Consider the following 14,839-nt stretch of genomic DNA (forward strand, 5'->3'; position numbering starts at 1 on the left):
AAATATAACAATACAAATGCTTGTTATCCATAGTGATGTGTCATTATATTATTACTGAAATATTTCAAAATTGTCATATTGATTTTTAAAACAGTAAAAAGAAGCAGCTTATTACTGATGGAAACATCATCCTCAACTCATCAGAAGATGCAGAGGATAAAATAAATACTCAGCTTACAAGTTAAAGAATCTCTGTTTTCCAGTATGTTTAAATTTGGTTGACATTACTTTTCCATGATATCAAAACCAGCTGTTCTCTTTCCTTGTAAGGCTGTTAGATTAAAACGCAGAAAGGGAACTTTAAAAAAGGTTTTTCTAATTATTATCTTTAATTACTAAAATATTCCAAATATTCTTGCTTGTGACAATATTATTGTACTGCTGACCTCATTAATACAGACATGCCATGACACTAGGTGAATTAATTAAAAATAAATGTATCAACTGAAGTTCTGAACTTAAATATTAGTCTTCTAACTGAAACATAAAGGTACCTGCTCAGAACAAAAATCCATGCTTTTGTGCCGTATTTTTCCCTGATTTTCTACTGTCATGATCTTTGCAGAACAATATTCACTTAACACTTAGCAATGCCATCTGCAATGTTCTTTTAAACATTTCCACATTAACCTCTGAAGTTCTGTTCATGCAAGTAGGTAAGCATTAAGTGAATTTAAATTATCTCCTTCAGTCAGATTTTCTAAATTCTTGTTAGATGAACATGAGGTTTGAGAGGTGTAAAAAACACGAATCTCAACAGAACAAGGCTATGAAAATGTATTACCGCATCTGTCTTTGTTTGGCTTGTCGAAGAAAGATAAATATGATTAAGTATATGGGATGATCAGCTTTCCTGCATCAGTAGCACCTGAACTTGTGTACATCTTGAATGCTTACAGCTGTGTATGCAGTGCTGCTATCTTTCATAGCACATTTGTATTGTACATACAGTGCTCCTCTTGGTTATACACAGTTGTTTTAAAAAACAAAAATATGTTATTTTCCCTCATCAGAAACAAGTTGCTTTCTCTGGCAAATTAATGTCCTAAACAAGGTTCATGTCTCCTTCCCAAATTCCTATAGCATCAGTGGAATCAGTATCTGGAACCGACTGTAATGTTATGCTCTAGGTGTATTCCTGTGGATGCTGAACAAAATTCATTTTGGCAGAGAAAAACTGTGGTTGAACAGCTTAAGATGAGAGCGCAGATCAGTGAAACAGTAAAGGCTGTTTTGAGATAAATCTCTGCCAAATTTTATGAATTCCCCTGATATGCCTTGCAAAAGCTGTTTGATTGAAATAATGTATGCAAGCATTTAACTGGAGTAAGGCAGTTTATTTTGTACAATTTACCTGACTGTTAGGCTTGAGAAATTAATACTGATTTTTATTTTTGTCCATTATGACTGAGTGGAAATGGGCATTCTGTGATTGGCAATCTGTCAGATCATACCCTTATTTAAACTTCTCACTGATGACTACAGCAGTAGTTCTCCACAGCTCAAGGCTGCAGAGGGACAGCCCTTCCCTGGCATCCCTCTCTTGTGTCTTTATACCTTTTGTAAAATCTGTATTAGGGTATTACTTGATACTGAAGAAAACTTCTGAGGTGAAACTGTAAAAATATATCACAACTATTAACAAAGTGATGTCAAAAGAAAAAAAAAAAAGCACAACAATTCAGCGATGTGAGGAAGGAAGGAGGAGAAACATTTAAAATAATATTGAGACGTCAAGGAGCACGGCTATAGCTATGAATAGCCAAGGTAAATCTTCTGAATCCCAAATAATTGCTGCTGCTTCGTTTTAGAAATTTGTCTGATGTACACAGAAGTTCTTCAAAGACCTTCTCTCTTCCAATGAACAGCACTACACACTTTTATTCCATACACTGACATGGTTCTGATGGTTCTGTGTTGCTCAGATGGTTACCATTAGCATCTCAGCTGCTATCTGCAAGAACAACATTTTATCTCTGTCTTTCCGTGACTGCTGATTATACAGTTCTGTGCTCTGGAGAGTGTTTGGCTCATCCCAGCTGCATAGTTTGCTTTTATGGATAAAAATGGGCAGCTGAGTAGTGTAATCGTTGACATTTGGCCACTACTTATATCCATTAGGAAGTCATTTCCTGAAAACCCTTCAGCTTCATGAAGGCTGTGCTCCCATTTGGAATCTAATTGTGAGAAGATGCACTCTACCTGTTTGGAGCAGTTAATAGCGTGAAGTGTCATAGTTTTTAATGAATTTCTTTAGAAGCTTAAGCTATTAATTTAAAATCAAAGAGCAAATTGATAGCAAGAAGGAAAGACAAGATACTTCTAACAGTAATGTCAGCTGTTGTTCCCATTTGTTTAGTAATACCAAAAGTAACTCACCCCAACAAACTGAAAGCTCTCATTCTAAGATCTTATCAGAATAATATGCCATTTATTTGAGTTCATAGTGCCAGTGGAAAGCGAATGCTCTTTTTTAATTTTTAATTAGGACTGAAAAATGCAGGACACTTACTGCTTCCATACTGCACTGCAATCTTCTGCGTGTCTGATAAGGCTTAACTTTGCCAAGAGGTGGCTATTGCTCTGTAATCTGCAATTTCCTATTTCTGAATGGTTATCTGATATGGGAATTATTATTTTTTTTTCCAGAGTAGTTGAAAGCTTTTCACACTGGACAGGTTTTGATAATTGTTTTTAGATGGTATGGCTCTGTGCAAAATATTTTAGCAAAATAAATGTTGTTTCCGCCCCCCTCCCTCCCCCCATGTTACCTACACAGAACTCCTGTATTCCCAGTAAGTTGACAGATGGACTCTAATGTGGAAATAAAAGCATGTGCAGAGAATTGTTCCCATCCTCTTAAAATGCAGAGCTGCTTTTGTGACTGTAGAAGTATTTAATCTTTCTGCATAAATAGAAAATAGTTTTGTTTTTGGCAGTTAGGTGAAAATCGATTCACCAACTGCTTTTAGTGTTTTCAAGTTGAGATAATCTGTCAAAGGAAATTGGGAATTATTTTATTATGACTATTTATTAGAATGTTTGGCTTCAGAATTCATAGAATTTTTTTATATCTTCTCAAACCATTGTCAAACATCTTTCTGTTAAAAAGGTCATTTGGTTCCAGCTTGATAAAATTAATGATGTTTTTTATCTTTAGGTTATACTCACTACTGATTGCCAGGAGGCATCTCAGCCAAACAGGCAATGCAGTTAAAACCAAGTTTAGGAAAACTTTTAACATGAACTTAAATCTTCAGCAAAAAAAATTCCACTGAAATTTAGTCAGATAGATGGACTGAAATGGATTTATTGTGATACATAACTATAAATAATAGAAACCTTCCAGAAGAATAGAATGAGCTGACCATATATCCTTTGATGTATGTGCAAATTTTGTTGTTTTTTTGATGGTTCTGGATATTTCCATAAAAATTCTTATAGGGATGTTGAATAGAATATAATATTGATCACATCTTTCATTATTATTTTCCTTAGAAATCAACTATTAATCTCTGTAAGATTCATGCAGTCTGTGTTGCACAGACACTGCTTAGAAATATCAGGGAAGTTTTATCTTGCTACCTATTTTATATAAATAAATAAATATATATATATGTATGTATGCATACACAGACATGTACGTTTTTTGCAGGTATTATTGACAGCACACAGGTGGAGCAGAGGCAGGTCGTAGCAGTGACTGGTGATGGAACCAATGATGGACCAGCACTTAAGAAAGCTGATGTTGGCTTTGCAATGGTATAATCTTGAGCTTATTTATTAATGTTTGTGTCATTATAAATCTGCTGTAAGAAGTTTTTCATTATTGAAATGTTGAGAAAGATACTAAATGAAGCAATATATTAGAAGGGGTGGGTTTCATTCCTTCAGAATCCTTTAATTCCCTGTAATAGATCAATTGTCTTACTTGTTTTCATACTTTATCAATATTTTGCATATTGACTAAGTACAATCCAATGCCTAAACAGAAAAATGAACTCAATGTTCTTCCTAAAAGTGCAGTACCCATTTGCATTTCTAAAATCCAGTGCTACATGTAAATATGTCCTCCCAACATACTATGACTCTTAGCATATGTTAACAGAGAATATGTATTAAGATATTTAATTCTATCTTTATCATTTCTGTTCATGTATACTGATAGAATATTCTCAGTGATTAAAAAAAATGCCACACAAGAACAACTCAAAAGTTAACTAGTCAATAAGTTGATGCTACACAGCATTTAGCAGTATCATCATAGGAATTCCAATGCCTTCTGTCAATGCCCTTTTCTGCTTCTTTATTCACCTTCACAAATAGGTTCAGTTAGCCAACATCCTAGCACGTATGAAGTGCAGAATATACTCAGCAGTCACTGTTACGGTGCAGGGTAACTCTATGTAACTATGACTTTGAGTATGCAGAGGTTTATGTTCTGTCCTTGTACTTCCTGGTAATTTTATTCCCAATTATTTTTTCCAGGGTATTGCTGGAACAGATGTTGCAAAGGAGGCCTCAGATATCATCCTAACAGACGACAATTTCAGTAGCATTGTGAAGGCTGTGATGTGGGGACGTAATGTGTATGATAGCATCTCCAAATTCCTGCAGTTCCAGCTCACTGTTAACATTGTGGCTGTGATAGTGGCTTTCACTGGAGCATGCATTACCCAGGTAAGGATAATTTCAGCATTACTAAAAGCACGAGGCCAAATCCTATTAAGCTACATCTTTTCTTAACTGAAGATGAAGGTGATTTACATTTAATTCTTACTTTGTACAACACAAAGCATTCTTTCTGAAGTTCTTCTGAAAATTAAGGATTTACTTAGGATCAAATTGGTAAGTGTTAAATAGCTGTTGACGAAAGGAAGTGAGCAAATCCATCTTTTCTAGGAAGTAAATTCCTCCCTGTTTTTGGTTGCATATTACTGTTGTGACTGAGCCTGTGATGAAAGAGCAGAAAGTGCCAAGGATTGGAAGAAGTGACTTTGTTTTTCCTTTCAGAATATTCAAATAATAACTATGTGTTTAATGACAGGTTATGAATCAAGACTATTATTTTCAAGATAGCAGTACACAGAAGTAATCCCAGCAGGGGAACGTTTTGACTGATAAAACAATTATTTTGTAGCTTTCAGGCAAATCCTTTTAATTTTAGGTGCAAATAACAAACCAATTAAATGATGCCTACAGTTAGAACCGGATCCCGTTTTCTCCCTCTACACTAATCTCTTATTGCAGTCTTGCTGCACATGCAACACGTTTTGGTCGTTCACAAAAGCATAACATGTTTTTTCCAACAAGTTACTACTACTTAATTAATATCCTTTTCTTTTACCTGTCAAAAATTTGTACTATTTATAATGGAAGTTCAGTCTCCATTAGAAAATAGAACACCAGTAGTTTATTAATGTTATTACTCCCCCAAATGTAAATTAAAGTGAATTTCAGATGCTGCAGAGAGATACTGTTAGAAAAAGCTTCTTCTGGTTGAGATACACTGGTGCTTCTGTGTACATCATGCAGCCACACATACTAGTTTCAGCAGGTAAATTCCACCTCAAGCACACCTGAGCAGAACAATGAATAAGTTATTAGCTCTGCTCTGGGGTAAACTTACATTGCAATCATGGAATTAATCCTTGAAACCAGAAACGCATGTACCTTTATAAAACCATGAGGTCAAACTTCTCCTAAGCCTTGGCAGATGTTTAGAGGCCATATCTGTGCTGTGTATGAGCAGTTTGCCAGTTCCAGCTTCTGCTGCACAACGCAGCAGCTGGGTGGGTGCAACTGTTGTCATTTATCTCCTCTGAGCTAATTGAGCGTTAGAGCTAGGGCTAAAATTCTTAGAGAAATCAGAAATTGGTTTTAGAAGTAAGCAGAAGCGATCCTAATGTATGAAATAAGTATTTTTACTCTGTACAAAGGAAGCACTGAAACCTCAATTTATTCATTTTCTGAGAAGTAAAAAACGGCAAGGTGCTAAGTGCTGGTTGCTTACCATGCTGCCTCCATGTCTTGATGGTATCTTGTTGTCACAGCTGAGCCTATGACTAAGACAGAAGTCTGAAACTTCATTTTCCCATGGAAAATAACCACAAGCATACTGAGAAAACATTTAGCTGTAAAGTGCTTTTTACTGATAACAGAAATTACATGAATAAGAAATAAAGATGTGGAAGGTAAATCCTTCCAAATTTCAACAACTGTACTAAATAATATACAAAAAAGTGCTAATAGCAACACAGTAAGAGTACCAGAATTGAACTGAGGGGACTGATTCCTTTTGAGCCCTTGTTTTGTAGACATTCAATCACTGTTGACACACATTTATGTCAGGTGATTTTTTTTTTTTGTTACTGTCCGCTGATTTTTCATTGCTTTCTGAAAGCACTAGAAGAAATTAACTCTAGTTATTAAGTAAAAAAATTCTATTTCATTCTTGAAGAGGTAAACGTTATTGAATCAATACAAAGACTATTCTACATTGAGGTCTTGTGTAGCATTTGATCAATGCAGGCACATTCCCCTTTGTATTTCCAGAGCTTTTTTCATCCTTTGGATCATTCTATCAGCTTCCAAAAGGATTTGGATCAGGCCCAGTGTGTTTGTATTAACCTAATGGTCTCTAAGACCATCACTGAGACTGTCAGGTTCACAGTTTCTGTTGATGGTTTTTTCTAATGTGCAGCTCCTAGAATTTGTGTATTTCTGGCCAAAGAGGTTCTTATGTAATTCATTAATTTGACAGTAAAAATGTAAATACTCTGTAAAGGAAGAGATTTGAAAGGAGCTAAAATTGAAACTAGGAAAAAGGCAGCAGTTATTTCCACTGTGGTTCTGTTTACACTGAACTGGCTGACTGCTGATAATCTCAAGCAGCTCTCATTTCAATCTCATTCAACAAGGATCTTGCCTTACGAATGAACATTATTACGTTAGGCTTTGACTCAAAGATTCTAGGCAGTGAAAGGGCATTATGTTTGTTTGGCTCATAAGCTCTACTAAAAATTACACTTGGGAACATACTGCACTCTCTTGTTGCTATGATAATAGCTCCAGCACAGAATGCATGAATGTACTGAAAAATAATACAGTAGGCTAGGTGCGCGTGGATAGAAGTCTGCAGAACTGTGCACAGGTTTTTAATTATTATTTTGACTGAATCAATGAAGTTCTTAATAAACAAAGTTGAAATCCAGAGTTTCCAAAAAGTAACACAGCTTTCTATGACCTTCAGAATGAATGTAGATTGAAATTTACTTTGCTTTCAGGTAGTCAATTTGGCTTTGTTTGACACACAGAATATAATTTTAGTCCATGACTAATATTCAGGTTAATGAGTGTTACCCACTCTACCCTTTTGGTGGTTTTATCAAATTTAGAATGAGAAAATTTCAATTTAGGGGGTAATGTTTATTTCATGCTTCTTAATGTTACCTCTCAAAAAAGATTTTCTGTAGTTCAGAAACAGCACACTGAGATGTATTAAGTTTCTTTTACACTTTTTTGATGTTTTTTTTTTCTCCTATTTGCACTAAAAGGAAGAACAAAGATAACCTTTGTTTTGACTGATTTTTTTCTATCACTTGGTTTGTGTTTTACTACTAAATACTTAATTTTATTCAGTCTGTTCATCCTACAGTTACTTTGGTGTATGTGTAAATCTGCGTATGTGGTCATATTGCTGCAGGAATCCTCCTGAAACTACAGCAACTCTACATTAATGAAAGAATGCACTTGTCTGAATACTATCATTGGTGAAACTAGACATCCAGGGAGCATTTCCAACTGATTAGTTTGCTTCAGAGCACCTCAGGAGTGCCATGGAGAGACAAGGAGAAAAATCTTCAGCAGGGTCTGAAACCATTAGTTGTTTTAAGAATATGCAGCATTTATGGTATTTCTCAAACACCTAAATGAAACCAGTGACTTTGCCAAGTCAGGGAACTACAGATTAGCTTTTAATTCTTTTAGTGCCGAACAAACATTTTTTATTTATCTACCTAATGACTGCTTCAGCAAGGGACTGCTGGCAGAGAGTGTCTACCATGTTTCTTCTTTGTGCTCCTTTGTTGTTGCAATAGTTTAACTCAGTATCCATCATTTATATGATACTTAATGCTATTCCAATTTTAGAGAGGAATTATAAAGGAGAAGCATTTGGCTATTGAAGAATTTATTATGCAGGCTAAATAGGACTAATGGAAACGGTCATTTGTTATCCTATGTCATCAGTCCCAGTGTGAACTTATGTAAAAAGGCAGAAATCATGTCCTAAGTGACTGCTGCCAAAGTGCTGCTGCCCCTTAGAGTGATCTAGTTCAGACTGTGCCCTTCATCAGCTTACAGCACCTTGATCTATGAGAGTTCTGTTAATGAAATTTTGTGTTGTGATTCTGTAAATGCTTTGAAACACAGATCATATAAGAAAACTCAACTTCACAAAGTCTCTGATTAGAAGTTGAATCAAGATCACTCAGTCTACAGCTGCACAGGTGTCCATTGTGTACACAGCAGCCAGCAATAGTCAGTGCAGTTTCCATGGCACAGTACAGCTGAGATGGATTAATTCACCTAATCTTTTAAGTAATCTAATTAATTTACCTCTTGCTTCCTTCTCTGTGTATAATCCAGTGCATGTTTTTAAAGTGGTCAGGGTATGGCTATCCTGAACCTGGATAGCCTGTAATTTTTCTTTCAGTTTAGCGATTGATTTCTTTTTCCAGTGGATTAATGAGCTACAAACTCCTATAATGTGACTTATTTCTCTGGGTAACATCTGACTGTAAAGCCTTTGATTCGGTTCTTTTTGGAACTCTGCCTACCAATTGTGAATGCTGTACTTTAAGTGAGTTGTTATTACACGTCTCTGAGCATCATATAGATTTCCATATGAAATTTCATGCTGTTTCCAGTCTCCAGCATCCACAATATCAAGCAAATAATTAGGTTGTTATATTTGGAACTGTTTAAAAAAAGAAGAAAAAAAAAAAAAAGACTATGTACAATATAAGATTTTAAAATGTAGTTCAGTCAAATGGAAACATTTTTTACTGGAAGTATTAAGCTAACAAATTTACATCTGTGCAAAATTTTATCTCCACTTCCAACTGTTGAGGCAATGTAATTATTCCGAAAGGTTGCATTAAAGATAGAACAAAGACCACGTTTTAACATTTTGTATTCAAGTTATTATTCTCGTACTAAAGAAAGACTTAATTTTTAAAAGGACATGTTTGGAAAATTAAATGTTAATTAAAAAGCACTTCAGCAATGAACTACTGCATGAATCACCTACTGGTTTTACAGACCTTATTAAAAAAAAAGGGAAGGATATATATTTACATGTGTAAGACAGTAATTTACATGCTTTACTGCAGAACTGTATTTGACAAATCCTAAAATAATACTACTGAAAAATTGGGGAAAAAAAGCTATAACATATTTCAATCTTTTCAGAAGGCACAGAAGCAATGGCCACTTCCATTCAATTATCAGACAGTGTGATCTAGCAGTGCAAGCAAGGGTTTTATTTTTACATCTATGTATACAAACTACCAGAAACACTTGTTTTTATGAATGGATACTTGTGTACTGTGACAAGTAGAAATAAAGGGGTAAGAGTAAAAATACCTTTTTATTCCCATGCAGCTTGTCATCTAAATCAAAAGTAACAAGCACTAACATTGTAGAGACTCTGCATGTCACAAAAGATTTATAGTTTATTTCCAGCCTTTTGTGATTTGTACTTTTAAGTGTTTCCAAAATGAAGTGTAACATCACTTGATTTAAGGGACATTTTCCTTTTACCTCTAGGCCAATGCTAACCTATTCCAAGGTCAAGTGGAAAGAAATTTGACAAATAAGTCATGATTTTGGGAGGTTTGCAGTTTGAACAGCTTCCATTCCCATAGTTTTAAGAAAGCAAATGAAGAATTCATTGCTAGCCAGTCAGAGGCAGCAAAAATGACATTGACTTTGCCTTCCACTTTTATAGCACAAGTGAATAAAATCTGTAATGAAAAAGTAGGTTCCTTAGCTGATATGTATTTTCCTTAGTTTCCACCAACTAATCAGAAATCAGGTGGAGTTGCAGTGGAAATTTCATTCCACCTCCTGCCCAGACTAATGTGTATTTAATGTTTTGGCTTCAGCTTAGAATGAGCTTTCACACCTGACTGAACAGTGTAGCACTGCCTGTAATAGATAATTATTAGAGGCACCATAGCCACCCAAGGTGATTGGCAGTGTGAAATGGTGAGAACGTGTTGATGCCAAAACTGATGACTGCCAATTACAGTTGTGTGATTTAGAGACTGAAAGAATCTGAGTTTTTGTTGTGCTAGAAATATGTCAGGTTCTGATAGACATCTGATCATTTGACTCTGTTTATTAAGCATAACAGACAAATTCCATTTTTTACTGACATAGATGTCAGCAGACAAAGTAGCAAATTCAGCTTCTATAGCACCTCAATGTAGGTAATGTTTCTTGAGAAAACTCACTAACTACAAAGACAAAAATATGGCAGTTCTTCAGGAGGAAACATGTTTTCCCTTTTCTGCATATACTGGCTGGGATCTATGAGCCCTGGCAACTAACAACTTTTGCTACACTTGCAGCTGAACCATTAGTGTGAATTAAAATAAATGAAGTCTCATAATTTTTGAGTGGTTTTAGATTTATAGCTGTTTAGATACAGATGTTTCCTCTTTCTGCAGCTGCATGTCAAACGAATGAACTCAATCTCCAGATAAGCCCAGTTAATGCAACCCAAGACCAAGAGGTCAAGAATCTATTAATGCTCATCTGCCACCCATCCTTAGTGTACCCAACCTGTAAGACTGAAAGAGCAGGTTGCTCTTCTCCATCCCTACGAAAAGACTAAAAAAGAATGTGCATTTTTTTTAGTGTGTCAAAAATATATTTAATTATAAGGCTGTTAAAAATATTTTTCAAGAGAAAATAATACCTTAACTCGGAAGTATTGGAATATAAGCCAGATCCACAACAGACCTGACCATTTACCTATTCTTCATGCATTCTTGGGATACTGAATGGATATTGGCACTCATAATTTGATCATATTTCAAAAATGAATCATGGAATCATAGAATCACCAAGGTTGGAAAAGACCTCCAAGATCATCTGGTCCAACTGTTTACCTGCCACCAATACTTCTCACTAAACCATGTCCCTTAGTACCACATCTAAACATTTCTTGAACACCTCCAGTGATGGAGATTCCACCACTTCCATGGGCAGCACATTCCGGCACCTGACCACAATTTCTCAGAATAAGTTTCTGAGAATAAATCCAACCTGAATCTCTCCTGGTGCAGCTTGAAGCCATTCCCTCTAGTCCTATTGCTAATTACATGGGATAAGGTGCTGACCACCACCTTGCCACAACACCTCCCTTCAGGCAGTTATAGAGAGTGATAAGGTCTCCTCTGAGCCTCCTCTTCTCCATACTGAACAATCCAAGCTTCTTCAGCCATTCCTCACAAGGCTGTGCTCCAGACCCCCCTTAGCTGCTCTTCTCTGAACACGTTCCAAGGCCTCCATGTCTTTCTTGCTGTGAGGGGAATATTTTTCTTTGTGGAAAAGAGCAGAGCTCATAAAACTTTTTTTATTTGCTGTTTCATACATATCTTTGTTTCAGTACTGAATGATGCTAAAGTTCTCATAAAAACAGTGCCCCAATCTTCAGACTGTATACTAACTCCCTTCTACTATCAAATTTGTCATATTGATATCTTACTGCTTTGGGGTGTCATGGGGCTTCCGTGAAAAGGTTCTATTTGGAAGAGAAGGCATGTTTTACTAATGCTGCCTATTTTGTATTCAGTCTAAAGGCATAGTAAGTTGTTAAAAAAACAACAAAAACAAACAAGCAAAAAACTAAAAACAACAGACTTAATTTTTCGTGATAGGACTATTTGAAGCAATTGGAACAATCTATCATTACAGCTGACCAAATGAATTAAAAATCACTTCTGTATAATAGCATCTACACTTTCTCCTGCGATCAGTGTTATTTATTATATTTATAAACATAAGGTAAAGTCCTCTATAATAAGACCTTAGACACTTTCTGTCTTGAATTACATGAGGAAAGAGCTCCTTCTAGTGGCTGGCGATCTGATTAAGAAATAGATGCTTTATTCTGACAAGCAGCAAGTTCCATATTTTCTAATATGCTATCCGGTTACCCAATAGATTCATCAGAATTTCCTTTTGCAAATCTGATGCATTTTAATGAGTGTCTGGATATTTTTTTAAATTCACATATCCGGTGTTTTCATCATAGATGTTTTTAAAATGTCCTATTTGTGTACGACGTCTTAAAATGTCTTAGCCATTGCTTCCTCATTTTTTAACAATTTCAAGCTCATTCCAAAAATGGGTCCTGTTTTTTACAGGTGAAAGTTACAAGTAATGAACCATTACTTTTTAAATTGCTTCAGCATGATTTTTCTTCCAGGAAACAAACCTATATTTGTGTTATGCAGTTACATAAACTCAGTTATAATATGAAGCACGTACTTCATCATGTGTTGAAGTACACACAGCATTATGAAATGTATTATAAATTACTAATGTTACACTTTAAAAAAAATGCGTGGCTGTAATTACTGGTGATTGAAATAACTTGAAAAAACATAAATTGGAATCATTTATTTTTGCTCTGATCACTGTTTCCTATGATTCTGATCTTGTCTGGGCAATGAAAGAAAAGAAGTTGTAAGGTAAACCAAAGGTCCATGTATTTCAGTATCTTGTCTTCAACACTTCTTGCAGTTGCACCGGAGGAAATGAAATCACAGTAAATGACCTGACAAAAATTATTTTTCAAGGAAATAAGTAACTTTATAATTTATCTCCACAGGACTCTCCTCTAAAAGCTGTACAGATGCTGTGGGTCAATCTAATTATGGACACTTTTGCCTCACTTGCTCTGGCCACTGAACCTCCAACAGAAGCTCTATTGCTCAGAAAGCCATATGGCAGGAACAAACCTCTTATATCCCGTACCATGATGAAGAACATTCTGGGCCATGCTGTCTACCAGCTTACTCTAATATTTACACTTCTTTTTGTTGGTAAGAAAGTCAGGCTTGTTGCATGGTTTCGAGACACCTATATCATGTAGAGTCAGGTGTCAGAAGGCTTTAAATGTAACCTCTTGATACACATACACATAGTTAGGCAGCTAACAGGGCTGGACTATGTAAGGGGATTAGGAACATAAAGAGAAACAGGATACCCAACAGAGGAATTCAGCCACTTGACCTTGAGGGGGCTGTTATGCCTACTAACAAAATGAAGATTGGAGAAAATTTAATTTTAAAATGTAACATGGAAGGTTACATTTTAATTGGAGTATCTAGTCTGCTCCTCCTACATTGGAATTTCATTTTGAAACTTGTTATCTTCAGTGGGCACATAGAAAAACAAGTAGAACAACAACAGAAAAAAGCAACAAAAATCAAGACTAGTTTTACCAGTATCTTGAGAGGGAACAAAATGTAAGTCAAGAAATAATACTGATCTTAAGTATTACAGATAAGCCAGTAATCAGAATTAGGTGATAAAAATAACAATCTGTTATGGCATTTAATTTGAAAACGAATATTAAGGGAGAAAGAAATTATCTATTTTCTTATTTCCATCCTGGACTCTTTCAGGCATTACTAGAAATGGATGTTTTTCTTATGCTTTGTATTTTCAAGTGAGAGAGGAAGGAGGAGTGCAGACACTAGTAACAGATTGCTATTGCTCCACAACAATGAGTGAAATCGCCCAAAGGGCTGATAATTTTATCAATAGATATTTTGATCTTGACAATATGTCACTGCGGTTAAATGGCATGTGTTGTTTTTCAGATATTTTATCATTATATACAGAATTTCATAAAAGCTATACATTTAAATTTATGGTTTTGAAAATTTTACGAGTTTTTTGAACTTTTTTTTGAAAGCCTTGCTCCATCTTAACCCAAACTGACAGTTTATGTCACCTCAACTGAGGTGGTGGTGATGGTCTGCTTACAGTAGAGCTATGCGAATCAAAACAATTGCCGGATTTTGGAGACAGATGCTTCCTAATATCATGATAGGCTTACAGTAGAGTTTGAGCACATCAAGTGAGCTTAAGGAAACTGTAACTTCAGATCTCTGAAACAGGCACAGAATGTCTTGGTAATTCATTTGATTCCAATTGTGGAACAACAAAAAAATCTGTTAACTTTATGGGGATTTTAATGTCTTTTTGATGAGTATTATTGCTTAAAATACTTTATAGTGAACCCTGATGAAAAGAAAACCAGGCATTTCTCACCCTATCCTAATTATTTTTGTGTCTCTGGTAAACCCGTAACTAATTTTCTCAGAAGCCTAGGAAGCACAGGCTTTTCCTTTCTGATCTCTGAGAAGGGTCACTTTTACAGTGAGATGTTCTAAATACAGATTCTAGTATGATTTCAGATTTCTGTTTTGATCAACTACATTTTTTTGCAGCAGCATCCTTTGCTATGCCATTTAAGTGACACAGTGCAATAAACGACTTAAGGATAGGTACTCTCACTCTCACAAGTATTTGTATGTTTGTGTGTGTACTGAATGAAAGCAAATAGGTGTAATGACTTTTTGTGTGTGTGTAAGATAAAATATTGAAATGTTTCTGCCATTATTTTTTCCTTTATATGTATTAAGGAGAGTGTTTTCCAATCTTTAGTGATCTCCTTGGAGATACAATATCTGCTTAAAAATCTCTACTCTCTCAGAGTCCAACTTTTATGGTCTTACATTGTGTTACTAAT

At 35.4% G+C, this 14,839-nt stretch overlaps 1 protein-coding gene across 15 annotated transcripts in view; it reads left to right on the top strand.

The window, feature by feature from the left end:
* Positions 1–14,839, top strand: part of ATP2B2 (ATPase plasma membrane Ca2+ transporting 2) — a 397,887-nt gene that overhangs the window by 355,230 nt on the left and 27,818 nt on the right. For all 15 annotated transcript variants that reach the window (XM_085236247.1, XM_085236256.1, XM_085236248.1 and 12 more), the window contains 3 exons: positions 3,656–3,762; positions 4,489–4,680; positions 12,908–13,121. In XM_085236247.1, the coding sequence (XP_085092373.1) occupies positions 3,656–3,762; positions 4,489–4,680; positions 12,908–13,121 (513 nt within the window). The remainder of the gene's footprint in view (positions 1–3,655; positions 3,763–4,488; positions 4,681–12,907; positions 13,122–14,839) is intronic.

This window comes from Meleagris gallopavo, chromosome 14 (assembly GCF_905368555.1).
Source record: "Meleagris gallopavo chromosome 14, MGAL_WU_HG_1.1, whole genome shotgun sequence".
Classification (NCBI taxonomy): Eukaryota; Metazoa; Chordata; class Aves; order Galliformes; family Phasianidae; genus Meleagris; species Meleagris gallopavo.